This window comes from Lathamus discolor, chromosome 6 (genome assembly GCF_037157495.1).
Source record: "Lathamus discolor isolate bLatDis1 chromosome 6, bLatDis1.hap1, whole genome shotgun sequence".
Classification (NCBI taxonomy): domain Eukaryota; kingdom Metazoa; phylum Chordata; class Aves; order Psittaciformes; family Psittacidae; genus Lathamus; species Lathamus discolor.
This window is the reverse complement of record NC_088889.1, coordinates 81,785,138-81,811,272: the sequence shown is the minus strand read 5'-3', so window position 1 is coordinate 81,811,272 and position 26,135 is coordinate 81,785,138. Positions and strand designations below refer to the sequence as shown.

The 26,135-nt window shown below is 41.0% G+C and overlaps 2 protein-coding genes and 1 long non-coding RNA gene across 6 annotated transcripts in view; 2 read left to right on the top strand and 1 right to left on the bottom strand.

Moving 5' to 3' along the window:
• Positions 1–50: 50 nt before the first annotated feature.
• CEP20 (centrosomal protein 20) lies at positions 51–5,649 on the top strand. 2 transcript variants are annotated; one of them, XM_065684197.1, is made up of 5 exons: positions 51–255; positions 766–963; positions 2,485–2,569; positions 3,434–3,574; positions 5,213–5,649. In XM_065684197.1, exons 1-4 carry the CDS (start codon positions 228–230, stop codon positions 3,570–3,572), a joined length of 450 nt encoding a protein of 149 aa, XP_065540269.1. In that variant the 5' UTR covers positions 51–227; the 3' UTR covers positions 3,573–3,574; positions 5,213–5,649. The 2 variants fall into 2 exon arrangements, with proteins under 2 accessions (XP_065540269.1, XP_065540270.1); XM_065684198.1 differs by having other exon boundaries at positions 59–255; positions 3,437–3,574.
• Positions 5,650–9,423: 3,774 nt separating this feature from the next.
• Positions 9,424–13,278, bottom strand: LOC136016647 (uncharacterized). Its single transcript, XR_010613666.1, has 3 exons — positions 13,107–13,278; positions 11,599–11,692; positions 9,424–9,607 (listed from the first exon to the last, which is right to left on the bottom strand). It is a non-coding gene; the product is annotated as an uncharacterized LOC136016647 (long non-coding RNA).
• Positions 11,941–26,135, top strand: part of MYH11 (myosin heavy chain 11) — a 62,123-nt gene continuing 47,928 nt past the window's right edge. For 2 of the 3 annotated variants that reach the window (XM_065684190.1, XM_065684188.1), the window contains exons 1-3: positions 11,942–12,040; positions 18,891–19,249; positions 23,863–24,019. In XM_065684190.1, coding sequence (XP_065540262.1) covers positions 18,908–19,249; positions 23,863–24,019 — 499 coding nt within the window. In that variant the 5' untranslated portion in view covers positions 11,942–12,040; positions 18,891–18,907. Of the gene's footprint in view, positions 12,041–18,890; positions 19,250–23,862; positions 24,020–26,135 lie in introns of all 3 variants that reach the window. The other variant, XM_065684191.1, reaches the window with a different exon arrangement.

Here is a 26,135-nt window from a genome sequence, read left to right as displayed (position 1 = left end):
CTCATTATTTTATCCCGGGTTGCCCCTGCCCAGCGGACATCCCGGCAGCACAGGGGCGCTCCCTCACGCAGGCAGCCCCAGACAGAGGGGAACCCTTCCGGGCCACCGGCCCTTCAGGCTAAGAGCGCCCACTCCGCCCATTCCCACCTCCCAGCACCGCGCCTGCGCAGGGACAGCGTGTCGAGTCCGAGCTCTTTCGTCTGGGTGCTGCTTGCGGCTGTTGAGAGATGGCGTCCGTGGCGCAGCTCAAAGCAGGTAGTGAGGTGGGGGTGTTGGAGAGGTGGGGAGGCCTGGCTGTGGTGGAAGCACCTCAGGACAACGAAGGGATGGACGGCCGGGTTGGTATTGTATACCCGGGCGCGTAGCGTAGTCACCCCCGGGCACTAACGGGTGCCGTCGTCTCCTCACAGCGCCCGTTGTGAAGCCGCAGAAGAAACGTCCCTGAGCCTTCACACAAATACTCTGCTCTTAGCGTTGATCTTGGTTTGGTTTTCACTCGTTGCAAGCATCTTGATCCAGTTACATCCCACTTTTGAAATTAGTAAAACGTATGTTTACGACTAAAAAAAAAGATATAATTGTGGCTTCTTTGAAGGCTCAGTAGTTATATATAACGTTCCTACTGTTGTTACTTACTGGCATATGCACAGGTGCAGATATCTTTCTTTCACTGTGAATATGTTGAAATTATGTTTATATTGTAGGTTATAAGAATGCTGCTTGAATACATTTGGCTTTATATTAACGATCTTTTTATGGTAATAGCTTTAAAGGAAACACTGGAAAGAAAAGGTGCGCTTGGACAAATAAAAGCAAGGATCAGAACTGAAGTTTTTAATGCACTGGATGACCAAAATGAACAACGTCCACCGCTGACTCGTGAAAACTTTTTAATCAACGAACTAATTCGTGAATACCTGAAATATAACAAGTATAATAATGCAGCACATGTTTTAACTGCAGGTATTGGGTCTGAATTTTTGTTGTAATTGGTGTATTAACAGACATCTGCTGTTTGCCTGAATAATTCCACTGGCATTATGTGTGGGAATCGCCGGGAGACGAGCTCATCAGATGATGACCAACAAGTCTCGTTTATTGCTAAGCAGATGGATACTTATATACCTTGCTTGCATGTTTATAGTTTGGTTACAGAGAGATCATTGGCTTACAGCTTTTACATGTTACAAGATCATTGGTTTGTAGCTTCTACATTTTTTGCAGCTACACCGTGCACCCCCCCACCATCCTCCTTCTCATGCACTTATCACTTAGTGGCCTTGGCTGTGATTGGTCATAGTATGTTGCTGTTTGCCGGTGTCCTTCATTTCCTCATTATCTGGCCTGAGAGGTTTGCACCATGTTCTACACAGATGTCTTGTTTCAGCTCGTTGATGGGAATGTGACCTTTTGACCTTTTTCGACAAGCCAATCCTCCACAATTATGGAATTCATAAGCGGGACCAAGCTGCAGAGTCTTGTCTTCTCTTCAAAATAAGATAAAAATTCTCTCTCCACAGTTTTACTCGCAGCATTAAGCAAAGTTATACCTTTTTTTTTTTTTCAAGAACACTCTTTGCCCCTTTTTTTTGAGGTAAATGCTTTGACAAAGTAGTTGTTGCAAGAACAAAAAAACCTGCTATCAGCCTCTGAAATCAAAATGCCTTTCTTGAAATCTCTGCATTTGTCTTGGAAAATCATATGTCACATTCTTATCTCATTGGGATGTTATTAAAAAAACCCAAAACAATAGCCTACAGATGAACAAAATATATTTGAGGAAAAAATTAAAATGTACATAAAGTAGGTGAGAGTCTGAATTTTAGCAATTCTGGCAATTCATGCATAAAGAATGTATCAGAAGCTTTATTAGATGTCCTCAGCTTAAATAACAAAAAAGAGTGCAAAGAAGATAGATTGATTTTTTTATTTTTTTTCCCCCACAACTGCAGTTAAGCACTATTGCTGCTGGCTGTGCTAAAATACCTGTATTTAAGAGCTGTTTACGATATTGAAAGAGGAGCTGTAATTTACGTGGTACAGAACTTACTTACCTTTGTAGGTATTGCTAACTGTATTAGAAATTTGAAGTTCTGCAGTTGTGCTTAGATACAGTAATTACTACTATTTAATGATTTGATATATTTCAGTCCCCCTTGAGGGAATGGAGGCAGTCTGTACAGTAGTTAACGTATAGAATCTGTTTTGTACCAGTACTTCTTTAGAGAGAGTTGTTTGCCTGATTATAGTGTAATCCTTAAGCCTTCTTTAATAATTTTCTTAGATTTCTTTAGAGTGAAGATAAAAATCTTAATACGTCATGTGAATTATGTGAGTATGAAGCACTAATGTTTAAGTGAGTTCCCTGGAATTATGATATACTGTTAGATATCAATAGTCTAAAAGGGAGGTGTGTGTTCTTATTCTCTTTTGAAATCTGTTAATTGATGATGTTTTTCTTACCAGTCTTAATAATTTTTCCAGAGTCTGGCCAGCCTGAGGTGTCCTTGGATAGACAGTTTCTTGTCGAAGAGCTGAACATTGTCGAAGGCACAAATGGAAAATCAGTGTAAGGAGTGATTTTGAAATGCGTAGTGTATTCTGGTTTGCATATATTTTTCTCTTTATGGTTATTATAAATCACGTATAACTGATCTCACCAATTCAGATGTGACTAGATCGCATCCGTCCTTTAACATGCTGGATTAAATTTCAAAATGTCAAACACAGGGCCATTTTCAGACATGCTCCAGACTAACATTTAACTCTGCTAACTCTATAGCCTTTTCCAGATAGTCTACTTGCATGCCTAAACACAAGTCTCTTATCAGTACAGTTTCCCCGACAGTCAGAAGTAGAAAACAGATATACTCTTTGCAAATCAGTGGATTGCTTTGTAGAGCAATAAAAAGATTATTGTAGTCTTAGATTAGATACAAATTTATAGTGCTTCAGTGCAACTTCGTTAATGAACTAGGGTACTGAAGCAGCTTTAAACACACTCAGTGTTCTCTGTAGCTTGTGCTGTCAGAATCTGTCAGGTGCTAAGGAAGAATCAAGTTCGGTTTGTGCAGTGATGGACTGTGCCTGGCAAAGTCTGATCCTTCATACTACACAACTGAGAATGTGGATCTGTGTTTTTATGCTAGGCAGGCTCGGATTCTTCACCTACAGGGGATGTGGAGTTCAGCTGAGAGTGTCTCTTAGGGCAAGCTTTTTAAGAGCGTGCTGATATTCATGGGGGGCTTAGGTCTGTGCTGATTTATATAATGATACTTAGCATAATGACATATATATGTACGCATATATATACATACGTAAAGACATCCATACATATTCTAGAAGTAAACATGAAGGTCTAAGAAGTCTGAGGAAAGGGTGTATTTTTGATGCTCATTATTTCATAGACTCATTTTGTCTTTTCTGTCTTAAGCAGACCTCTCTTGTATGGAATGCTCTCTCATTTCTTACGTGATGGTAAAGAAGAAGGTAACCAGAATACCCCCACAAGAATGACTTTGCTGAGTTATCCAAAGCACAACTTTAGCAAACCACCTACTGAGAGAAATTAAAGGTGGGTGTTCTGTCATTTTTGCTAGTTTTATTTGTGACTTGGACTGTTAGAGAACTCATTTAAACTGAACAGCAGTGCTGTTCTGATTTTTAGATGGTAGAATACCTGTCATAACCTGTATGTTTTTACAAACAAGGTTTACTGCTCTGCCATTGCATAAAGACCAGAAAATACTAATATTCCAGTTCTCAGGATCAGAAAGGTCATCCACCAGGTTGCTTTACCATTTCCCTAGAAGTTAAACTGGCCAAATTGTACTCCCTTACAGTATTACATATCTGCAGTGGGTCAGCTAGAGACTGTCTTACTACACTGGGAATTTAATACAAGAATTTCATCTCAGTTCTCAGCAAAATACATTAAACAGTGGGTGTATCTGTTTTTTATCTTCTCTAGATTAACTAATTTCTGTATGAAGTTCTTAAACTTCAGCTGTCAGTTCTGTATATGGGCATAAACCTTTGCTGAGGACATAATTCACATCCCTTTGACTGCAGAAGCTTAAGCTCCAAGTTCATTGCTCTATGGCAGAGCACTGCTAAATCTTAATTTTCCTTTTCTGGTCTGTGTTTTGATTGGTTACAGTTAGTAATGCCTAAGCTACAGAATGAAAGGGATCATTGGTCCAGGTTTTTCCTTCCAAGAGTCTGCTTGGCCTGTCACTTTTTAATGTGAGAATTTAGTACTGTTGCCTTAGTACTATTAACTATTTGTTTTGTATCCAAAAATTTGAAAAGTACGAGGCCTGAGGTATTACTGACATCTAAAAAGCGTAAGAGAAATACTAAGCACCTTTTCTTAACCAGTTAATTAATTGAGACAATGTTGTTTCCTTCCTGCCAGAAGGGGGTCTGAAGAAAGGGAAATTCAATACCAAAACTGTGATGAATTATCTCTTTGTTAGAAATAATTATTTGTATCAGAAATTTCTAAATTATTTTGGTTTTTAAACAGTGTATAGAAGAGCTGTTTCTAAAGTATACCTTTGTACCTCAGTTCTGAAACTGACTCTCTGCAGGGTCACCTTCCCCTGTTGACTCCAATATAATTTCATGTGGGGTTTAGTTCAGAGTTAGTTACAAAACTTAGTATTAATCGTAAGACCTAACAGCATATTGTTTTTTGAACTAAACAGCAGCTTTAAAGCTTTTAACCTTTAAGTAACTGTAGTCTGAAAACTCCTTTCTGCATGTGTTTGTGGAATATGTCAGCAGAGACCTAAAGGCAGTGGGTTTAAAATATTAAATATCTATATATTTTAATTAGGCTGCATATTCAGGTAATCTATCCATTCATAAACTTAACCCACCAAGTCTCATATATAACACCAACTTGCTTTAGATATTAGAAGTTGTTTGCTTATGTAGTTGAATGAATATTCCAACAGACCAGGGATCCTGATAAAACACATGGACTCTGGTGTTTCTGTTACTTCATTCACTGTAGCCAGGTTGGAAGTTGTCTGGAATCTAACCATTAGTGATGCAAAGCTCTTACCTCATACTGTTGCATGGAAACATTTTTTTTGTAAAGTCGCCAGTTTCCCATGATGATATTCTGTATCAAAGTTGATAATAATAGAAAATAACACACCTTTAAATATCCAGCTGCATGACAGCATGTGTGTTTCATTTCCAGATAGAATTCCAGAGCCAGGAAGGACAGCTGGCACAAGCATTGAAGAGCCTGTTGTTACACGAAGTATGAAGTGATATCTTTCGTATACTAATTTCTCATGTGAAGTCCTGTTAAGAGTTAATTTAGGAAATTCCTCTTCGCATACTTTTTACCAGTCTGTCCACTGGGACCACTTCAGCTTGTTAGATCTACCAATGAGACAGGATGACTGGATCATACATACTGTCAATTAAAAAAATGCTAGCACAGGCTCTTTCTCCAGTGCTCATAGAAGCAAAACTGTATAAGAAGTTAGTGATGCCTGTCTCTAGAATTTAGTCTAACAATATACTTTATAAAAATAGGTTTGCCTTATAAAAATGTATGAGATAACTTACCACTTCTGCACTTTGCTTGTGTGTTTGTGTTTCTGAATAAAATCTTTCTGTTGAGTGGAATTCAGTGTGGAATTTTTAAAGTGTTCAACCTAAATATTTTAAACACTCTTTCAACAGAGGAAACTGCTACTTTCAGGTAAGTATGGGAAAAAAAAATAAGTTGAATAGAAAATTAAAGTGCTTGTCCCGAGTTTAGCAGTAGCAGTATATTTTTCTCCTTAGTAGCTGGTGCAGCACTGTGTTTTGACTTTCAGCCTGAGAACATTGCTGATAACACAAATGTTTTAGTCTGACCAAGGAATTTCTGAGCCTCATGGTCTGCCAGGGAGGAGGGAAAGCTGGGAGGAAGCAGAGACAGGACACCCGACCCAAACTAGCCAAAGAGGTATTCCATACCACAGCATGTCATGCCCAGGATGTAACGGAGAGTGACCCGGAAGGGCAAAATGACTGCAGGGTTGGACGAGGTATCGGTCGGTCCTTGGTTGGGTGGGGTGGGGCGAGTTTTGGGTTGGCTGGTGGTGAGGTGTTGTATTCTCTTCCCTTGTTATTTGCCTTATCATTATTGGTGGTAGCAGTAGTGATTTGTGTTATACCTTAGTTACTAAGTTGTTCTTATCTCAACTTGTGGGAGTTGCATTCTTTTCGATTCCCCTCTCCGTCCCTCTGGGAGTAGGGGGAGGGCAAGAAGGGGGGAGTGAGACAGTGACTGCGTGATTTATGGCTGACTATTGTTTAAACCACGACAGTGCTTTAGAGGAATAGATGGTTTTAGTTCTCTGGAAATGCACACTATATTTATCTTCATGCCAACAAACACATGAGGGTAAGTCTTTCCATCTGGAGTTGCTATAAGCTGTGTAACACTTACACAAGGAAGGGGAGAAACTTGGTTTTTCCCCAAAAGACATGAAACTCAGTCAGGCAAAGCTAAAAAAAAAGGTGATAACAGATTACTGAACCCCAGAACTTTTTTTAGCTGAGGTGTTTACATGTTTTGAAGTGGGAATTTATTTTAAAAGCCAAACTTACAGGGGTATGTCAGAAATAACAGGTTAGCTACTTATTTTAACAAAATGTATAGATTTTAATGTGTCAAATGATAGAGGAATTTTGTGTAAATATATTTTAGGGTTACATTCTTAAAAATCTTAACAGACAAATGGTACAGTAAGTGGGAAATAAAGAGGACATGCAGTTTGTGAGTTTAAGTGAAAGGACCCCAGGTTGTATACACCTCAGAGTTTTGCTTTTGTCTTGATCTGACCCAGTTGGTATTACAGGGGTTTTTTTATTTGTTAAGCAGCCTAGCCTCTACTCTGATGTGAAACTGCAGACAAGAGCTATATGTCAAAAAGAAAAGCTGCATTTATCCACTTGAAGCCTCAGTAGTGAGCTCACCCTCACTGTGTGACTGATAGTACTGCTAGCTCCCCATTTCCTGATTCATAAGTATCTCAGGCCTGTTGCCAGGAGGGGAGGACATGTTTGCAAATCCACCTCAGCCAGATCCATCTTTTAAGTCTTGTGGCTTTCTGTAAATTAGAATTGACCACTTGGTCAGACAAGCAAATTTGTCTCTATGCCCTCAGTGTTTGCTCTGTGCAAACGTGTTCGCATCATCGTCAGGTTCAACCACTTGGCTGAAGAGCCATCCACGTAGGAACTACCACTGTGGGACTCCGCCTCATTACTCAGTCTTTCCTACCACATCAGTGCTAGTATTCACCACTGATCTCTCAGGTTCTCTATCTATAAATACAGTGGAAGAATGGTCTTCTAAGGTGTTATTTGTGAATTACCTTCATTTTTAAATGTGCTAAAAGTGCCTCTATGAAAAGTTGCAAAAGTGAGCTTTGTAACAATGCAGATATGATTCCCTGGCCACAGAAATCCCTGAATTTTTAGCTTTGCTTTTCCAAAGGTTAACTGCTAGATCCCTATTTCTCCATAAACCAGTGGATCAAATTGTTGTATATCGGAATTGTCTTTTCAAGGGCAAGGAGAAAAGCTCTGGGAAGCACAGAAGCTCTAGCGTTCTATAATGCAAATCCTCCAGTGTAACCCAAGCCATTGCATCTGCTTTCTGTCTTGCCACTGCAGATCATACAGAAGCTGACCAGGTGTCATGGAGCTCCCTGGGAAATGGATTTTTCATGGTAGAAGTTAATTAATTTTTGTTCTGGCTGAAGAAGGCAAAGTGCTATTTGGTTCTTGCCCTTTCCCAAGCACACAGCTCAGCAGACTTAGAGGCTCATGGTCTCCACAGCCATGACAGCAGAGGCTGTTACAAGAGTGTCCTTACTGAGCTTTGAGGGGAAGGAGTAGCTGTAATCAGAGGAGAATTCTATTTAGGGGAATTTCAGGACTATTTTCTTAGGGGATGGTTGCTTCAGCTCCTTGTCAGGATCCTGTGCTGGGATGGTGGGTGGAAGCTGGCCTGTTTACTTTTGGTGCAACATGCTTCATCTAATTCTCTAATACCCTCAGAGCCCAGATTTGAGCATTTAGGACAATCTCTTGTTTTAAAATATAGCCATTGTACAAGCAAAATCAAACTAAAGTGTATTTCCCTAATATTTATTTGTACAACAAAGCTTTGAAATATTTCTATGAAAATATATTGTTCTAATCACATTATTAATGGTCTAACATTTATCCTGACAGTTCATGAAATGTGAGAGCATCTTTCAAGATGCAGACATGTAGGACATCCTATTAATGTCAGCCTGCCTTACTTGCTAACAGATGAATTCCAAGGCCTTTGCGATATTTGCGCTTCTCAAAAAGTAATTCCTTAAAAGTTGAAGCTAAGTGAGATCAGTATTTAGATGAAAATAATTCACAATCCTAGAGTCACAGGTTCAGGTTTTAGACAAAATTGCCACGTAGGTGAGCATGCACAAAAATTGTTTTCTCCTATAATTAAAGAAACTCCATCTAGCTTCATTACCAACTGTGATGTCTTGCATCAACTGCCCTTCTACTGTCATCAGAAAGTTAAAGGAAAAAAGAAAATATATATAAGCATGTAGAAGTTTGGGGACTTTGATGAGCAAAATGCATTTCTAAGGGCTTTTTTGAGATGGAACACTAGCTCAGACTGTTACAAAAGGAACTACATTAAAAAAGGCTGTTCGTTGTCCAAGCATGGTATCACAAGTGAAGGTGACAAGGAGCCAGTGAAGTTTGGTGTGGGTATCAGAGCTGGAAAGCGATTTGGAGGCGCTTACAAGATTAAAAACAAATTCTTTAAAACCAAATTTCTGCTCTCCCCTAGAACTAGAGGAAACTGTCTATGGACTCCAGAGGTATTAGTTTCTGTCATGCACAAGGGAAATTTTTGTCTAAGCTTTATCAACATGCTCCAGGGACTCAGTTACGCTTTCCTTCCTGAGCACCCTTTGTATCAAGCTGAATCTCGGCGTCAGTTGATCAGTTTTCCGGAGGAGTGATTATCACTGGATGATTAGGAAAAAAAACCACCCCAAATATTTGTTCATACTTGCAAAGACACCCTTTCAGTAGCAGCTGGTGTCCAACTGATTCAGAACTGAACTGTGTGCTTTGCATACTTCACTTGACCTGCAGCCAGCATTAACCACAAAGCTGAACATTAAATGATGGTGAGTATTTTACCTCATTAGAGTACTCTCATAATGAATTGTTCTAGTTTGGACACAGACTGCCCCTCCTGTTGCAAGAGAGCAGCTTAACACAGTTAGTAACCCACCAATATGCTTGTCAGTTCCAATTACATTTGTCAGCTTAGAGAAACTTGGTTGGTAAACTTAGGTAAAAACATTAAAAAAATTCTTACCTGACACACACCGTTTAACAAATTAACATCTCCATCCGTGCTTTGCTTTTTTCCTTCCATTGTGTTCAGGTTACACTGTAGTAGTGCAGCTGAAAGTTAATTTCTTTCCTGATCGATTCCTCTGGGTTTTTCCCCAAGTACAGTGTTTACAGTGCAAATTCAGCAAGGAGGTATTTAAAAGCTGCTCAATATTTTTTTCTAGAAAAGTGATTAGAACAAATAAAGAAAAATCAGGATGTTTAAATAAAGCGAATTTTCTGCCACAAAGGCATTCTCCACTGGGAATCCACAGCTTTCACTGTGAAACAACTTTATTTTAAAGAAAACCCAAACCATAATTAGGGAACTCCATCTGGGCTACTATATTAGTAGATTCTTACATCAACTTCTAAGTGAAGGTTGGAGACCACTTTTACACTTAATCAGTTCCTGCCCCACATGGCTCCAGAGCGCAACCATTTCAGTCCCAGCAGTAATATTTTTTAGGCTCTCCAGTTCCATTTAATGTCACATCGTATATCACCCTCCACCGCTGCCTCTCTTAAACACACTCCTCAGGCAGCAAGCCTGCACGTGCGCATGCAGCGCCCTGCAGACCAGCCAGGATAATTTCCACTCCTTTTTAAGCTACTATAAAATGTGTCTGGTTTTGCAAAACCATTGCATGGGTTTAAAAGGAACTTCTTAGGATAACTTTGATGAATGAAAAAATGATTGTAATTTACAAAGGATCCCGTTGCATTTCATTATTTCATATTACTTATATTCCTATTTAAAAGCTAAGTTTGCAACTGAGAAACTGAAATAAAAATAAAAATAGGGTGAACTACCCTGTGAGGAGTTTCCTGCTAACAAGGGTGAGTTTCTTGGGTTTACATCCTGGCGATCATTTCCCTTGGCTTTGCTCCAGCACAGTCACACGTGCACAAGTCTGATATGACACTGCTGCCTTTCAGGCCCTGGGAGGGCTTTGCAATGTCTGCACCTCAGCGGACACTGACCCTCCATCTGGAAGGACAGACTGCAACTGCTGGGATCGTGTGACTGTGTTCAGCTAAGACCTGAACATGAGTCTGTACCTGACATTTCCGAAATGATGTAGGGAAAAACCCTGATGCTCTTCCCCTCTTTTCTTTGCCCAGATTTGTTTACCACTGGCCAAAGCTGGAGGAAGGGGCTACAGGTCCATCACACCTGCAAGTGATGGTACTTTGATGAAGCCACAGTAGAGGTTTTCAGCCCAGCCTCCCCTCAGAGTTATTTTTTTCAGGACAGAGACCAATATGAGTGTTCAAGACCAGGCTGAACAGAGCCTTGGGTGACATGGTCTACGGGGGTTGGAACTACATTATCTTAAGGTCCTTTCCAACCCTATCTATTCTATGATCCTTATCCATCTTCCTCAGGAGGGTTTATTTTCCAGAGAAGACAGGGCTATTGATGTCAAGAGAAATTATTTCATCCAGGACTGTGCTCTGATCCTTTGGGTATACACCATATTTAGTCTGCTGCAGAGAGAGGGTTGTTTCGGTATTTTGTATTTGGCATGTTGATGGGAGTTCCTAGAGGATCCTAGCTTTCCCTTTTTGGGATGTCTCCATCCACAGGTCCTACTGCACAAGGCTGTTGGCTACCAGTACAGGAAGGAGGGGGGACAGATACAGACTGAAGGTTTGGGGGTGTGAGGAGGGTTTGACAAGGACCAGATCACTCCCTAACCCTTGCAGGGCTGGCTCCCAGCACCCTGTCCTCCTCTCCCCCCCAGCTCACAGTGCCTGCTGCCTGTTCTTTCCACTGTATCCTGGGGACTGTTCCCCTCAACTATTTATTACTTCTCTTCTTCCTTTTATGGACAGAGGGAGGTATTTCTTATATATGATAAAGTATTTACAGACCTTTCTCAAGAGATGAGCTCTGCATTGGATTGCAAAAGAAACTGGAAAATCCTCCTGGGGAGCTGGGAAACAACCCTCTTGTTCCCCAGGGGCAAAGGAAGCTTAAACCAGCCCTAGGCTCCAGATGTCACATAAACACACGGAGACCCAGGGCAACCTCCACCCACACATCCCTGCTACATTGGGAATAACCCTCCTCTCCCAAGCATCCTCTGAACTCAGGGATTAACCTTAGCTCCAAGAAAGCACATTGTCATGAGTGGGAAACCTGTAGTATGCAGGATCATGACCTACCCTTTGTCTTTCTAGGCAGGAGGCCACCAGGGTGAGGATGCTGCCAAGGCAGGAAGGAGTTAAAGGTCCATTGGCTCAGCTGAATAGCTTCACCCTAGGAAAAAGCAAAACCTCTAAACTTGTGAGTTAGGGGCACCCTTTTCATGCCTTCCCAAAAGCCAGAGCCAGCCTGCTTCCCTAAAGAGTGGCTTGGGGCAGGGCCAGCAGCCCAGGGTTAGGCCCTGCTGGGAATGAGGTACTTGGCTCAGGCTGCCTTTTTTAACCCAGGTACCAAGAGGATTTTCCAGCAGGACATGGTTTCCAGGGCCCCTCCCCATTGACAAGATTCTCCTCCTCTATATAGGGAGGCTGCAGAGGCAGTGAGGACTTGGACTGTCCCGGCTGGTGGCTGTACAGGTTCCCGACTCTCCAATTCACTCTCTGCTCCCCTAATTGGAAGCCTGTAAGTACTGCAGGGGTCAGAAATCCCTGCTGGGGATGGGGCTGGGGGCTTAATGCGCACTTTAGCAAGCTGATTATTATGCTACTTTGAAAATAGATTCAGTGAATTAATGTGCAAATAGCATAGAAATTGAAAATCGGAACAGACCTATCAGACATGCTCAAATGGTTTATCCTGACTTGTGTATTTCTGATGGGTTCTGTTTAAAATGCATTAGGGACCATGCACGTTTGAAAGCATGCACAGATGTCCTAGCCTTAGTCACTTCGAACACTGCTGTTGCTGAATCGAGCCTTAAAGGCATTGGCTGCAGAGAGCAAGCTGTGCTCCAAGGCAGTAGCAGCACAGCCTGCAAGCTGCTGTGCACTGCTGGATGGAGCAGGTATCCTCTGCAATTAATCATCACACGTGCATTTGGTAATGAAGAAACCTGGTAGCCTGAGCTGCTGATCTTGAAGTATTTCTACATTTCAGTCCTTAGGAGGGAACTTAGTGCACTTCCCATGCTGTTTAAAGAAAGTATAATGAAATAAAATAATTTGTTTGTCCCTTACTTGTTCTTTAAACAGGGAAAAAATGCTTAAAAATGAAAAGAAGAAATGGAAACATTTTTATAAAAATGCCTTAGGATTACATATGTATGTTTTTAATATGCTGGGAATAAAGCTTAAGCAAAGCTAATCTGTTAATTCATTGAACTACGCTAATTCGAGTTATTTCAAATGTGACATGCATGTTGTTTTTAAAGGGAAAATAAAGCAAAAAACTTCTAACAAAATACTGTAAGTTGAGAGTACAGTAGATGGCAGCATAGAAAGCAGCTTCAGTATCATCCTAGACCTTCGCTTGCTTCTTTTGCACACACAAATATGTGTTTGTGTGTGTATGTGTGCATGCACACCTATGTAAATGCTGATATGCATGGGAGAGGCATGTGTGTGCATAAGTAAGAAGCAACCCGAGAAATTTTAAATACAAGGGAAATGAGAAGGGTTGTCATTATTATCTAACACATACATCTCAGTAAAACCTTTTCTAAAGTACACTAACTTAAAAACAAGCCTACCTTCTCTTTCACTCAAAGCTTTACCCTGCCAGGCAGCCTGCAACAAGACTCTCTGGATGGACCGATGCACTGAACTCCTAAAGTTCATGGGTCCCTCAAGTCACCAACTCAGAGGCTGAAACGATGAACCCCAGAGAGCAAAGCACTTGATTAAGTAGTCACTTCAGCCCATGGTACTGCTCCGGCTGTATTTGCTCAGATGTAAACAATGATTTTTATTATCTCGTTTGCCATTGACACACCAGTCCCTACAAGGTATTTGTTTTGAATGTGTTATCATTACATTTTTGTGGAACAGCAAGTATTGAGAAGAACATCACCATATATGGTAGCATGCATGGATGTATGCGGAGGATCCCAGCTCTTTATAATTCACTGGGACTTATTAGTTGCAAATCAGTTGGCTTTTCTTTCAAGTATGTTAATTTTAGAAGAAGCCAAGAGCCAGAGATAACTTTCAAACTCGTGCAAAGTCCAGTCAAAATATGGAATATTTATGAATTCTAATGAACATGCAGATTCTGATTTACTTAATAGAGTAACATTTGGGGGTACTTGAAATAGCTGGCATTTTCCAGATAGACCCCTTTTATCTCCATGTGGTGCAATTCAAGTATTTTTTTCCTTCTTTTCTAATTTTTGCAGTTAATAACACAGGTAACAACCCTGGCAAATCTCTTTGGAGTATTAAAAGGGCTACCAAGAGTTCAGTCAGAGTTATGTAGTAACCTGCATTAACAGAGACCTCATAGGAGACTGAGGCACTTGCAGGCAATTTGATTAAAGTACATGGAAAATGCATCAAGAAAAAGCCAACCAAACAGAAAACAAATCCCAGCCCTGTGAAATTACTGAAAATGTTCTTTCTTAAAATACAGACTTGCCCTCTTCCATGGTTGAACAACCATAAACTAGTCCTGTTGATACCTCCACAGTCAGACAAACACATCAGTGATGAAAGTAAGCATTTGAGGGGTGGTCCTGGTGACTGGAGGGAGAGGTGAAAGGCCAAAAGGGATTGATAGCAGTGCTCATAACAAAGCTAACTGTGCTTGGAACCAGTTTCCAAAAGATCACAAGATTAGGGTTCACCTATAGATTTTCTTTCTTTTCAAGCAGTGCTCAGTTTGGTAATTCTGTTAAGTACTGGGAAAGTAAAAGATGAGCAACCTAGAAAGGACATAGTCAAGAAGTGCAGTTTGAGTCAAGCAGCAGGTTACTGCTTCATGCTTCCATCAGAAACCACTTAGGAGAGCGGGACTTGGTTTCTGAACTTAATTCACATACTTGGTTATATGGTCCTCTGTTCTGAGAATTATTCCCTGTAGGGCTGTGATAAGCTTTTATACTGCACATCCTCTCCATCCTGCAGAGGAAGGCAGAAGTATCCTTTATTGTCTGCTTTGAAGATAAGCAGTCCCTCTAAGCTCTGACCTAGGAGGCAATTCTGCTTGGCCAATAACCTTTTAATTAAAGTGCACGTCCTGAAGATATTTATATTTTCCCTTGAAATAATATACTCAGGATAAACTGATTGTAAAGACAACATTCAACTTCTGTCACCAACATAAGAGAAAAGACAGTGATGGTCAGCCTGATGTATCTGCAGTGGGACAGCAGAAGCAGGAATAGAAAGTAAGCTGTGGAAGTATGCGTGCCCATGTATATGTGCACATTTGGGGTTTAGACAAGTGTGACAGATGGATCCAGTTTGGTGTAATGCGGCAAGTTTCTAAGGCAAGAAACTTCGTATCAGTAGTATTTTTATGATCACTTTTCCTCCTTTTTCCTCCTCCCTTCCTCAGGATAGCTCACCTCTGAGTACAGAAGTATTTACCCTGGTACATGATTTGAGCTATCATCTATCTAAAAGAATCACAGAATGGTTTGGGTTGGAAGGGACCTTAAAGCTCATCCAGTTCCAACCTCCCTGCACAAGCAGGGTCACCTTCCACTCTGGAACAGGTTGCTCTAAGCCCCGTCCAACCTGGCCTTAAACACTGCCAGGGATGGGGCAGCCACAGCTTCTCTGGGCACCCTGTGCCAGTGCCTCAGCACCCTCACAGTAAGGAATTTTTTCCTAATGAGATAATCTCACCTCTGTCAGTTTAAAGCCATTCCCCCTTGTCCTGTCACTACAGGCCCTCGTAAGAAGGCCCTCTCCAGATTTCTTGCAGGCCCCATTTAGGTATTTGAAGACTGCTGTAAGGTCTCCCCTGAGCCTTCTCTTCTCCAGGCTGAACAAACCCAACTCTCTCAGCTTGTCTGCATAGGAGAGGTGCCCCCTGAATGCCTTCATGGCCTCCTCTGGACTCACTTGAGCAGGTCCACAACCCTCTTGTGTTGGAAGCCTCAGAGCTGAATGGATGAGAACCTCTTACCACCTCTTGCACAGATAATACTGATCTCTGTTTCTCTTCACCAGCTCTATAGGTAAAACCCAGGAACTGGCTAAGGAGTAAATTTTGCCATCTCGGGGAATGTTCTCAATAAGCAATAATGACTCTTTCCCCTTTGCCCATCTCCTCAATATCAGTCATATGCTGAAACAGTGCAGTTCAGTCTCGATCAGAGATGGATCTAAAGGTTTATTTCCAATTTTTAGGCAGAAAGCTTCAGCAGCTCACTAGTTCAGTGCACAGCACCCCATTAAGGCAAATCTAGTTGAGTTCAGAAACCTTCCTTTATTATTAACATGCATTAATTATTTTTCATTAATCTATTAAACTAATAATATTCATTAATCCACACTTCATAACTGCATTTCCTTTTTTGCTACAGTGGTACTCAGCTGCTACTCAAACTTTATCCTCCGATTCCAGAAAATCAGTCACGAGAAGTTCCTTTTACACAAATCCACGCTTTCTCCTCATTGTGTTTCAGAGGAGTTACGAGATCCAGCTCAGACTGTCTATTCCCTGCTCCTTGGAGGGTGTCTATTCTTACCATGTTTAAACTAGGCAAACAGTGCTTAGATCTAGGAGATAAAAACCTGTATTTCCAAGCTCTGCAGTTCATGCCACCTCTTTTACCTTCCAACCTCATCTCACTCTCTGAAAGACTGAATTTAAACAATAAGGTGCAGAAAGTTTTTCATGCAGGAAGTAGGAGAACATAGCAGAATACAGACAGACCAGCTCTTCATTTCACACTGTAATCTGTGGAAGATGTTTTTGACTTAACATGTAGCAAGGAAAGGAACTTCCCCTTGGTCTCTGGGCAGCAATACAGCTAAGAACTTTTGAACTGTCCCACTGGTGATGTGCTTTGTAACAGAACAACAGTTTTACCTTCAGTTGGGTTTTTGGGTTAGATGGTGAGGGTGATTCAGCAGTTTGATTTCCACCATCATTGTTTGTGGGCAGCCTCAAAGTAGGAGGATTTGAGTGTGAAACTCAACTCTGCAGGTCAGTCTAATTTTTGGTGTTTCTGAAAGCAGTACCAAATTCCTACTGATTTGGTGTGCTGTCACTTGGCATTTAGCCATGAGCAGCATTATCCAACCTTCCTGATGCTTCAGGATGACCAGATAGCTCTCTTCTGGGCCTAGGATGGACTGAAATCCTCCTGCTCTATTGCTGCAGCTGTTTCTCCCACACTGCTGGGGCAGCAGGGTGGAGAACATGCCTTGCCCATTGCCACCACAGTGGCAGGAGAGAGGATACAGCAGGCTCCCACTTGCTGTTCTCTGAGCCCCATGCCCCTGGAGCCACAGGCCTAGTGGTGGGGCAGTGCTCCCTTCATTCCCCTGTCCGGCTGGCTTCACCCTGCAGCAGCCAGCTGGAAAGCTCAGCTGGAGAGAATACCATCTCCATTATTGGAACTGTGCAGCTCTACCAGCCCTCTTGGCAAAGAGGGAACATTTTCTGCCTTAATCCACACAGAGGTCAAATAGTTTCCTCTTGCAGCTCTCTTTCAAGAATCCTCTGGGAGCAAGTGAAGGGCTACATCCTACAGAGCTCCCTTGCAGGGACCCTATGGGGGGTGTGCACAGGCCAGCAGCAATCACAGACCCAAGCTGTTAGGCTATCCCTTATGTTCGTTCACCCATACCACCAAACACACTGTGTGCGCACAGATGATTTGAGTAAATCCTCCTGCTGGGGATTTCCAGGCAAGGCTGGTGGCTCTAGAACAAGCACATTTAGAGGAGAGACATTCTTTCTTCAGCTGGGAGAATTGCCAAGGGAGTTTGAGGAGCTGGGGCATCTAATTTCCACTGAGTTGCGGTGGGATATCGTCTAATTCTCTTAGGTGCCTCTAAAATCCTAGTTTTGTTTTTAAGCTTTATGTCACCTTCTGCACGATCCATGCTTCTCTACCAGACCCCTCACACAGTCTGCCCTTGCAAAAAAACATTAATCTGTGGGAAGGCTTCAGGGATGAATATTTGGAAACCCATCTCTGATACTCCCCAAGCACAGGGTGTCCATTTGGCTGCATACCACATAGCTTGGTCTTTACAAATACCCTTCTGCTTATGGGTTGATTGCTGACATCGTTAGCAGTCAGCTCTCCGAGCTCCCTCAAGATTCATGTTTGTTTGAATGCTGCAAATATTAATTTCATTCTCAATAAGGAAATGAAACAGCCTCTGTCTCCTAGAGATGTTTTTCTTGGGCATGCACACTTCCCCACTCCCCACTGCAACTCCTGCCCAGCTCCCTTCTTTACTCCACTGCATGCAGGTTTTCTGATCAGCACCACTCTTCTGCCCTGTAGCAAACCACAAGTAGTCCCCTTTTTATTCCTTTGCTCATTTCCAGCTGTCACCCCCCATAGGGCAGAGCAGAGCACTTACGAAAGTCCTAGCATTACCCGCACACATCTTGCAGCTACATCGTAACTCACAATGACCAGAGCAGGAGAGAAGCTGCTTCTTCCCTCTCAAACATGGTGCAAAACAGTCAGAACATTCCTGGAGCAGATACATCAGGCTGCTTTATCTAAGTGTGACTGCAAGATGCTGTTTTATGCACGTGCAACTGCATGATGCACATGCATCACCCTTCCAAATTGAGCATCATGGTTCAGAGTATCTAACAGCTGATGCAATTTCCAGGCTTGTTTTATGTCTTCTCTCTCTCATGTGGTAGATGTCCACTCTTCAGAAATTATCAGCTCCCATTATTTGAACCATGGAAAGGGGATAACTGAATTAATCCTCCTTCACCAGCAGTACTAATAGCTTTTCCCCTGTTTTTTCTTTTGACCTTTTCTTAATCTTATTTTTCTCCAAATTAAATGGTATTAAAGTGATTGGAAATAGTCCTCTGCAAGAACAGCTTATTTCTGTCTTTTCTGGAACATAGCCTGGGAACTGCTTTTCCACCAAGTATTTCATTATTACACTGGTATTTCAGTAGACATTGAATAGTATTTGGGTGATGAGAAATTTCACGTGCATCTGAATTCATTTAACTTTGTCATTGGCAAGACACGAGGATGCACAAAGCTGTTCAGCTGGTAGTCTTGGTGCAGTTCTGACAGTCTCATTCCACAGACATTAGTTAGGCCTTACTTTTCTCTCTGATCTTCAGTACAACATATAAGCCCAGGTGTCCTCATTTGATTTAGCGCCATGAAGCTTGCGATTTCAGACACAATAACAAAGGAATGGGAATATGAACACAGATAACTCTAAGGTATCTAAGCTGGCATACAAAAGCATCTGAACCTGTGGTGCTTTGGATCTAGCTCATGACAGATTTGACATACATGTTTTGCCTGGGACATCTCCACATTTGCCTCTTTTTACAGCAAAATATTTTGTTTCCTCAACAGGTGTCTACTGAGTCAAAATGGCTCAAAAAGCTCTCAGTGATGATGAAAAATTCCTCTTTGTGGACAAAAACTTCACTAACAACCCACTTGCCCAGGCTGACTGGTCAGCAAAGAAACTGGTTTGGATTCCATCAGAGAAACATGGATTTGAGGCAGCAAGTATCAAGGAAGAGAAAGGGGATGAGGTGACGGTTGAACTGGCAGAAAATGGAAAGAAAGTGACACTGAGCAAGGATGACATCCAGAAGATGAACCCTCCAAAGTTCTCCAAAGTGGAGGACATGGCAGAGCTGACTTGCCTCAATGAAGCTTCAGTGCTGCACAATCTAAGGGAGAGATACTTCTCAGGCTTAATTTATGTAAGTAGAATCAAGCACACACATGGCATTTCCTATTGCATGCTACCATGTCCCATCATAAGCAAGGTGGATCCCACCACTGTCAGTGATAAAGTCCTTGTGTGTAACACTGCTATGCATGTACTAACCCCTCAGTAATGGTATCCTAAACCAAACATGCATTTAATCCGCTTTATTCTCCATGACCCTCCTGCTTCTTTACTAAATTAAAACACATGAAGGCTTCTTCCCCAAAACTTGCTATTTCTGAAAGGATATTATTGGTTTGGAAAGTACTCTTTGATAGCAAATAACACCTCGGTCCTGCTGGTTGAAATAAAAAAAATACACAACTCCAAACAGGAGGGACATTTGAATGACTTCAACATAAACCTGAACAAGTTTCCAGTAACTTGCAAAAAGAACATATGGAAAAGCCAAATGATGAAGTCTCAGGCAAAACTCCCACTGAAAGGCAGCTGACAAGTTTTGGTTTGGTGGGTGCTTGAGTAAAACCTTATTCTTGAATAAATTAATCAACCCACTGGAATTGAAGTGAGAGCAGTCATAACCACCAGTGTGTTACCGAATCGAAGTCATGCATCCACTAACATTTTTCACCCCCACCACTGTTGATCAATTTACAGATTAGGCAGGCCTGGACAGAGTATAATCTCTATGTTAATGTGAACTAGGGGCAAGATTATTCTGTCTTCTAGTCCATGCAAGTATATTAATACAAGCATATTTTGACATTAATAACCCTGTAATCTATCTGCACCAACAGTTAGCAAACTGCAGAGTAAAAAAACCCAGAAAGTTTCCATAGAACTTAGCTGTTATCTTTGATTTTACCAAGAGGACCCCTATGCTCTGCTGCAGAAAAGTAATTTACAGTTTCAATCTACAAAAATTTTACTTGTGTGGCAGACCACTGATGAATGAAAGAGACTACAGAGTTTAAGTAACAAGGTTTTAGAAGCAGGAGTAGAACTTTCATTATTAATACGAGGAATGCAAAATTGGAAAGTAGGAAATGAAGCAGAAAATAAGATAGTTATATATAGTACAACAAAGGAACTATTTAATTGTTATGCATAACTTCAAAGAGCTAAGCTCAAGATTTTTCCTTCAGGAATGTACTAACACACACATCATCAAGATTCCTGAAAGAAGATAGATTTTCTGTCCATCTTTTCAGTATTTGAGTTTATTGCAGGTGAACATAGAGATCTATGTGCTGTTAGAACATGCAGCATTAGTTATTAAAATAGATTTTTCCAAAATTGTTCTGCATTGTTGCAAATCTGGAAGTAGAAGAATAGTAGGATTAAAAGTGTTGGACTTACTTCTTTGTTGCTGTTCTCAGCAACGGTATGTACAGAAGTCCTGGGATTCCCAATGTATTTACGTTGTAGATTTTTTGGTGGAATTTTCACTTTCTACAGGAAGAGGAAATTCATTTCCCAAAGTGGATAACACAACTAGAAATCAAATCGCTCTTCATGGAGGCAAAAACGAAAGGGTAACTGAAATTAAGTTTTATGTCTCTTGAGACTAGATTTTAAGATGGTGGTAAATTAACAGTTACAATGAAATTATTTTTACTTGTATTGAAACAAGATATTAGCATTTTCAGTAACTAAACCCCATTAAAACTATCCAGCCCTACACAGCGCTGCCCTGCTCAGAGACTCTTAGATCTTTTGATGAAAAAAAACCCCATAGGTAGCATCTAAACAGAATTTGAGTCTCATCCACTTGCAAAACTAGCTGTAAACAAGTGTCTCCTGGCTTTGCCATGCAATGCCTCCATTGCCTCCTTCAGAGTCCCGCGCATACAAAGAAAGAATGACCTTTATATTTCTCCCTTTAAAGCACCACTGACACAAATGGGGATTCCAAATTCTGGTAAAGAAAAAGTCAACTAAATGAAAGAAAAAAAAGAAAAAATATTTAATATAAATATTAATATAATTGCTATAAATATTATTAATATAAATACTATTTATATTAAATATTATTAAAAAAAATCAGCACAGAAATTCAGAATGACTGTACACTGGAGAAACACCCTTGCCTTTTCCATCACCACATAATTAAACGGCAACACACTTCTTGCTCTTCTAACTCATGTTTCACATTACTCAGAACAAAGAGTCGTCTTTGTCCGCACAGAAATTAGACCAAAAATGACTACATAAACATCAATAAAATAGCAACACAACTTCAGTGGATCTGAGAGTAGAATCAAGTTTCTTGTGCCTGTATTTACAGGCACCACTAATTCAGTTTTCACCTAACAGTGCAAAATGCTTTCTTAAATATAGAAAGCTATATGTGCATATTGGAACCAGAGGTGAGATTCTTCTGCCCAAACCTAGGCATTTACAATATAGATGAGTGTATTTGTGGCAGTCTCTCCTAAATACCCATCAGTGGTGGCTGTGCAAGGGATGCACAAGCTCGGCACTCCTACGGACACTCTCCTTAATAGAGCAATTTGATTTCTAATTGCATTGTCCACTTTTGGAAATTAATCTCCTTTTCCTGTAGAAAGTGAAAATTCCACAAAAAAAAAACAAACAAACAAAAAAAAATCCATGAAGTAATCCTCAAATCATGTTCTCCAGAGGACTTCCAAACCCTCTAGGAAGAGATGCAGCTGGGGATCCCCCTCTCTGGATAGACTGTGCTCCAAGGAGGTGATATAAGGCACAGAAACTCAGCCCACATACACTTTCAATGACTTTTTCCCTGCTTTAAAAACTTGCTTCTTGTGCCTCAAAGTTAGCTCTTCAAAGGTATGCGACTGTATGCCTGGCTGCACAAAACAGCCCTGCCAGTGCCTAGTCAGGCAAATGCTTAGAACTCTTAGGGAAAGGAAGCCTAAACAATTTTCCGAATTCAAATTTTACTCTCCTGTTATTTTACTTGGTTGGGAATGATTACTTTATCCAGTAAATCCATTTCCTTGCTACCTTTTCCTTAAGGGCCTTGGTGGTCTTTTCAGGTGTATTGTTCTGGCAACACTAAAGCTCATTTTGACTTGATTAGCAGAGATTTTCATTCCAAACTCCAGCATCAATGAAAATCCAGCACAGTAATTATCTACCTTCCACATCAAAGGATTTGGCTTGGGGATATTGAGAACCGGTGAAGATCTTGAGCTTGATTTTCTTGTTATCTGGCTTGAGACTATGGCAATGCAGTCACAACCTGAAACAATAGGAGAGGACCTCATCACCACCCAGAGCACCCCAGACATTCTTCTGTCCAGCATGAAGCACCCAACCTGCTCCTTGCTGCTGGATGCGAATGGATGCTCTCACCGTGTTTGCTGAATACCATATAAAGTGCTCAGGCTGCACCGAGACAGATTTGTGCCATTTCCTATTATGGTCAGGAAAGGGAAATCCCTGTGCCCAGAGCCAAGCTCCCCGATGCCATTTTAAAGTGTTGTGCTGCAGTGCTTGGGACACCAAGGCAGCTTGAGCCATCCCTAGACACAGCCCTGAGATTGAGGCATGGCAGCGGCTGCCCTCCACAAAGCACTTGTTCACACAGCATGGCCATAAAAAATAGAATTTAAAATCCCGAACCACTTATGCCTAAACCAGAAAGAGCATAATTACATTATTTCAGGTTTTTTTTAAACTGGCTTGGTTTTAACACTAGCAGCCATAGGCCAGTTTAAATATCACAATACCCCTGCAATTATAATCTTATAGCTTCATACTTTTTTATTTGGTGGGGGGGTATTTTTTTTTTTTTATTTTTTGAATGAATAACCCTTGCAAATTGCTTACTTTCAGTAACTGCTTGTGAAATATGGCTCACCATCTATTATCATACACTTGTGAAATGGCACCCACCACCTGTTATTATATACTATTGTATCTACTCCATTTTAATACCTGGAGCATTGCAAGATAAAGTTAAACACCAAAAAAAGCCCCAGAACCAACTAACAAAACCTGGCGTACAGCTGGCAGCTGGTACCCAGTGTTCTTGTTTGCGTATATATTTTTATATTAATACCTTCATTAAACTGTAAACAAACCACCCTTTTCCTTAAGCTTCTTACAGATATAGTCATGTAGTGAAGGCATCACTATTGATAAGACATCTGTTTGAAGCTGCTTGAATTTTTTTCCAAGGATTCTCATCAGTCATTATTGCTATATGATACTCACATCAGCTTTTTTGAAAAAATCTTTTTCTAACATCAATCCAAGCTTCTTACCTTGGATTTCAGTTTACAAAATTTGACACCTGAGCAGAGGAGATGTGTGGTATGAAAATACACATATAAAGACATATGAATTATTACAGCTGCTACATCCTCACAGATGAGGGTGATTCGCTGTATATTGAAAATAACTGAAATCAGGAAGCCCCAGTATCAGATGGTGTTTCTATAGACTGCAAAATTCACAGACTTTCTGGCAGTTAGTTTTTTAGAAATAACTATTTGGAAATCACCCATTCATGTGCATTCATTTGTTGCCCTAGCCAGAATACAGAAGAAAGTTATCAGCTAAAATCCTGTCAGCTCAATGCAGCTGATGCCTGTTTCCCAGACTAGACATGCATGTGATATTAATTCAGTTTTTATTTGCATTTCCTTGCAGACTTATTCAGGTCTCTTCTGTGTCGTGATAAATCCATACAAACAGCTACCCATTTACTCAGAGAAGATCATCGACATGTATAAGGGAAAGAAGAGGCACGAGATGCCGCCCCACATCTATGCTATTGCAGACACAGCCTACAGGAGCATGCTGCAAGGTAGGAGAGCTCAATTCTGCAGTTATTAGACATCGTTGCCTACTAACGTGGGAGAAAACACCTTATAGCTCCACATGTGCTCCTGTAAGGAGCACAGCCAGAACAGATCTGTTGCAGAGGACGACAAGCTTTCTAGAAGTTTCAGAGGAATTCTTTGGCAGGAACAGCAGTCCACAAACTCTGTGACTCAAAAAGGAAAAACAGTCCTTTTACCCATCTGTGTCGAGGCATGTGGGAAGGTTTCAAAGTCGAGCAAATAGTTTTGGCAAATACGGGCATGGAAAATGCTCCCTCTCCACCAGTGGAGACTATTCCAAAGTTAGCTGCTAGCACTGCTGTATCTGTCAGCATTGCTCCACTCTCTCTCTCTTTCCTAGCAAACTGAATTCAAACAATGTTTTGGAGCTAGTTTCCTTACAGTCTCATGCTTTGGAGCCCCAAGTTGAGATGTGCTCTGTTTTCTAACAATAATGCCAACAAGCAGCAATGGGAAAGCCATCAGGCCCCAAATGGTGCAAACAAAACCTTTGAAATTCGCTGTGCTCTCCTCCTTCTGCAGGTACTACTGACAGTGTGAGAGGGTTTGCTCTGAGAAAATAGTCATAATTTAGGGCCAAAAAACCTACTACTGATAAATGTATGAGGCTGCAATGCCTATAGACTACAGGGACACAACTGGTTGCCATCTCACAGTGACTTTGGGTGCCCCAAGAAACTAGAACGCTGAAAAATACCTTGAAATTTAAATACCCTCATTGGGAGCCTGATCCTGCAGAAATTCTGTCTGGTAGCTATGGCTCAGCAGGGTCACACCATGGCCCTAAAGTTTAGGGTCTTCCAGTTTGGAAGTTTAGGATTTAAGGCTCATGGATTTTAGATCCGACTCGTGAAAACTATTAACAGCATCTTGAAATTTCAGCTTAACAGGTAGTTTAGTACCTGGCATTGATTTCTCGTAATATTTACAGACATACCCAGAACACTGTTTTAGAGAAACTTGTCCATTCAAAACCACTGTGCACTTCATGTGACTATGCAAATGAAATTACACAGTATTTCTCCAGGTGCACAGCACACCGGACTCACAAGGACTGCAGTACTCCTGTACTTGTCCTACTTGAAATATGAACTTGATGAATTCACTAGAAGTTACAAGTGGTCAGGTTGGCATATCATAGTTAATTGTTACTTTCTAAACCATGATTTAGACTAGATAATAGTTAATTGTTACTTTCTAAACCATGATTTAGACTAGATAAAGTACTTCCCCACAATGAAAAAAGATGGTCTTATATGTGTGGGCCAGGCCGTCAAATCCACAGAATTATAATTGCCCTATCCCAGGCAGATTTCCACTGGCTGAAAATGCCAAAATAAAATTCTGTTGTTTTTGTAATTCAACTTTAAACCCAGAGAGTTAGGTATCTGCTTTACAATGTCAATTTTTTTCTTCCTATGGCTTATATAACATTTATTTTCTGGAGCTATTTTAGTTCCTTTATTTGAGTGCATCTCAGAAGGCAGAGCCACAATGCAGCAGAAAAGGAGGATCAATAAAGCAAAAACAAAAGACATCTGGAAAACAGACCTTTCTCCATACTGTAACAGCAGAATTATTCAGGAGGGTGGGCATATGAAATATATTAAGGACTGATGGGGCAGGTGCTTTTAAAAATAACATGATTCAGTAAACATAATATTTGATGCAAGCACAGTTGTTAGAAACTTACTTGGCATAAGATCATCCTACTAAGCCACAGTCACATATTCATCTTCCAGATCATCTCTTGAACTCTGTGCTCTGCAACCAGCACTGTCCAAGGCCCCAAACAGGCCTTGAGGTCAAAGCAGTCTTCTTCCTTCAGATCCTTTATTTAAGCTTGCAGGGAAGCTCTGCAAGAAGCTCCTGGCTCCTGCAGGTCATTAGCAGTGTTCTCATTCAGTCGTGCAGAATGCTGCTGCTTGTCCCTAAAAATGGGATGAGGAAAAAAACTATCTGCAGGAAAGAGAAAAAAATGTAACATAATACTAAAGCCTGTGCTGAAACAAGAGAATTCTTTTGGCCTTACGTGAGTTTTCTACATAATGTGTAATTAGTATCAGCATAGACCAGCCT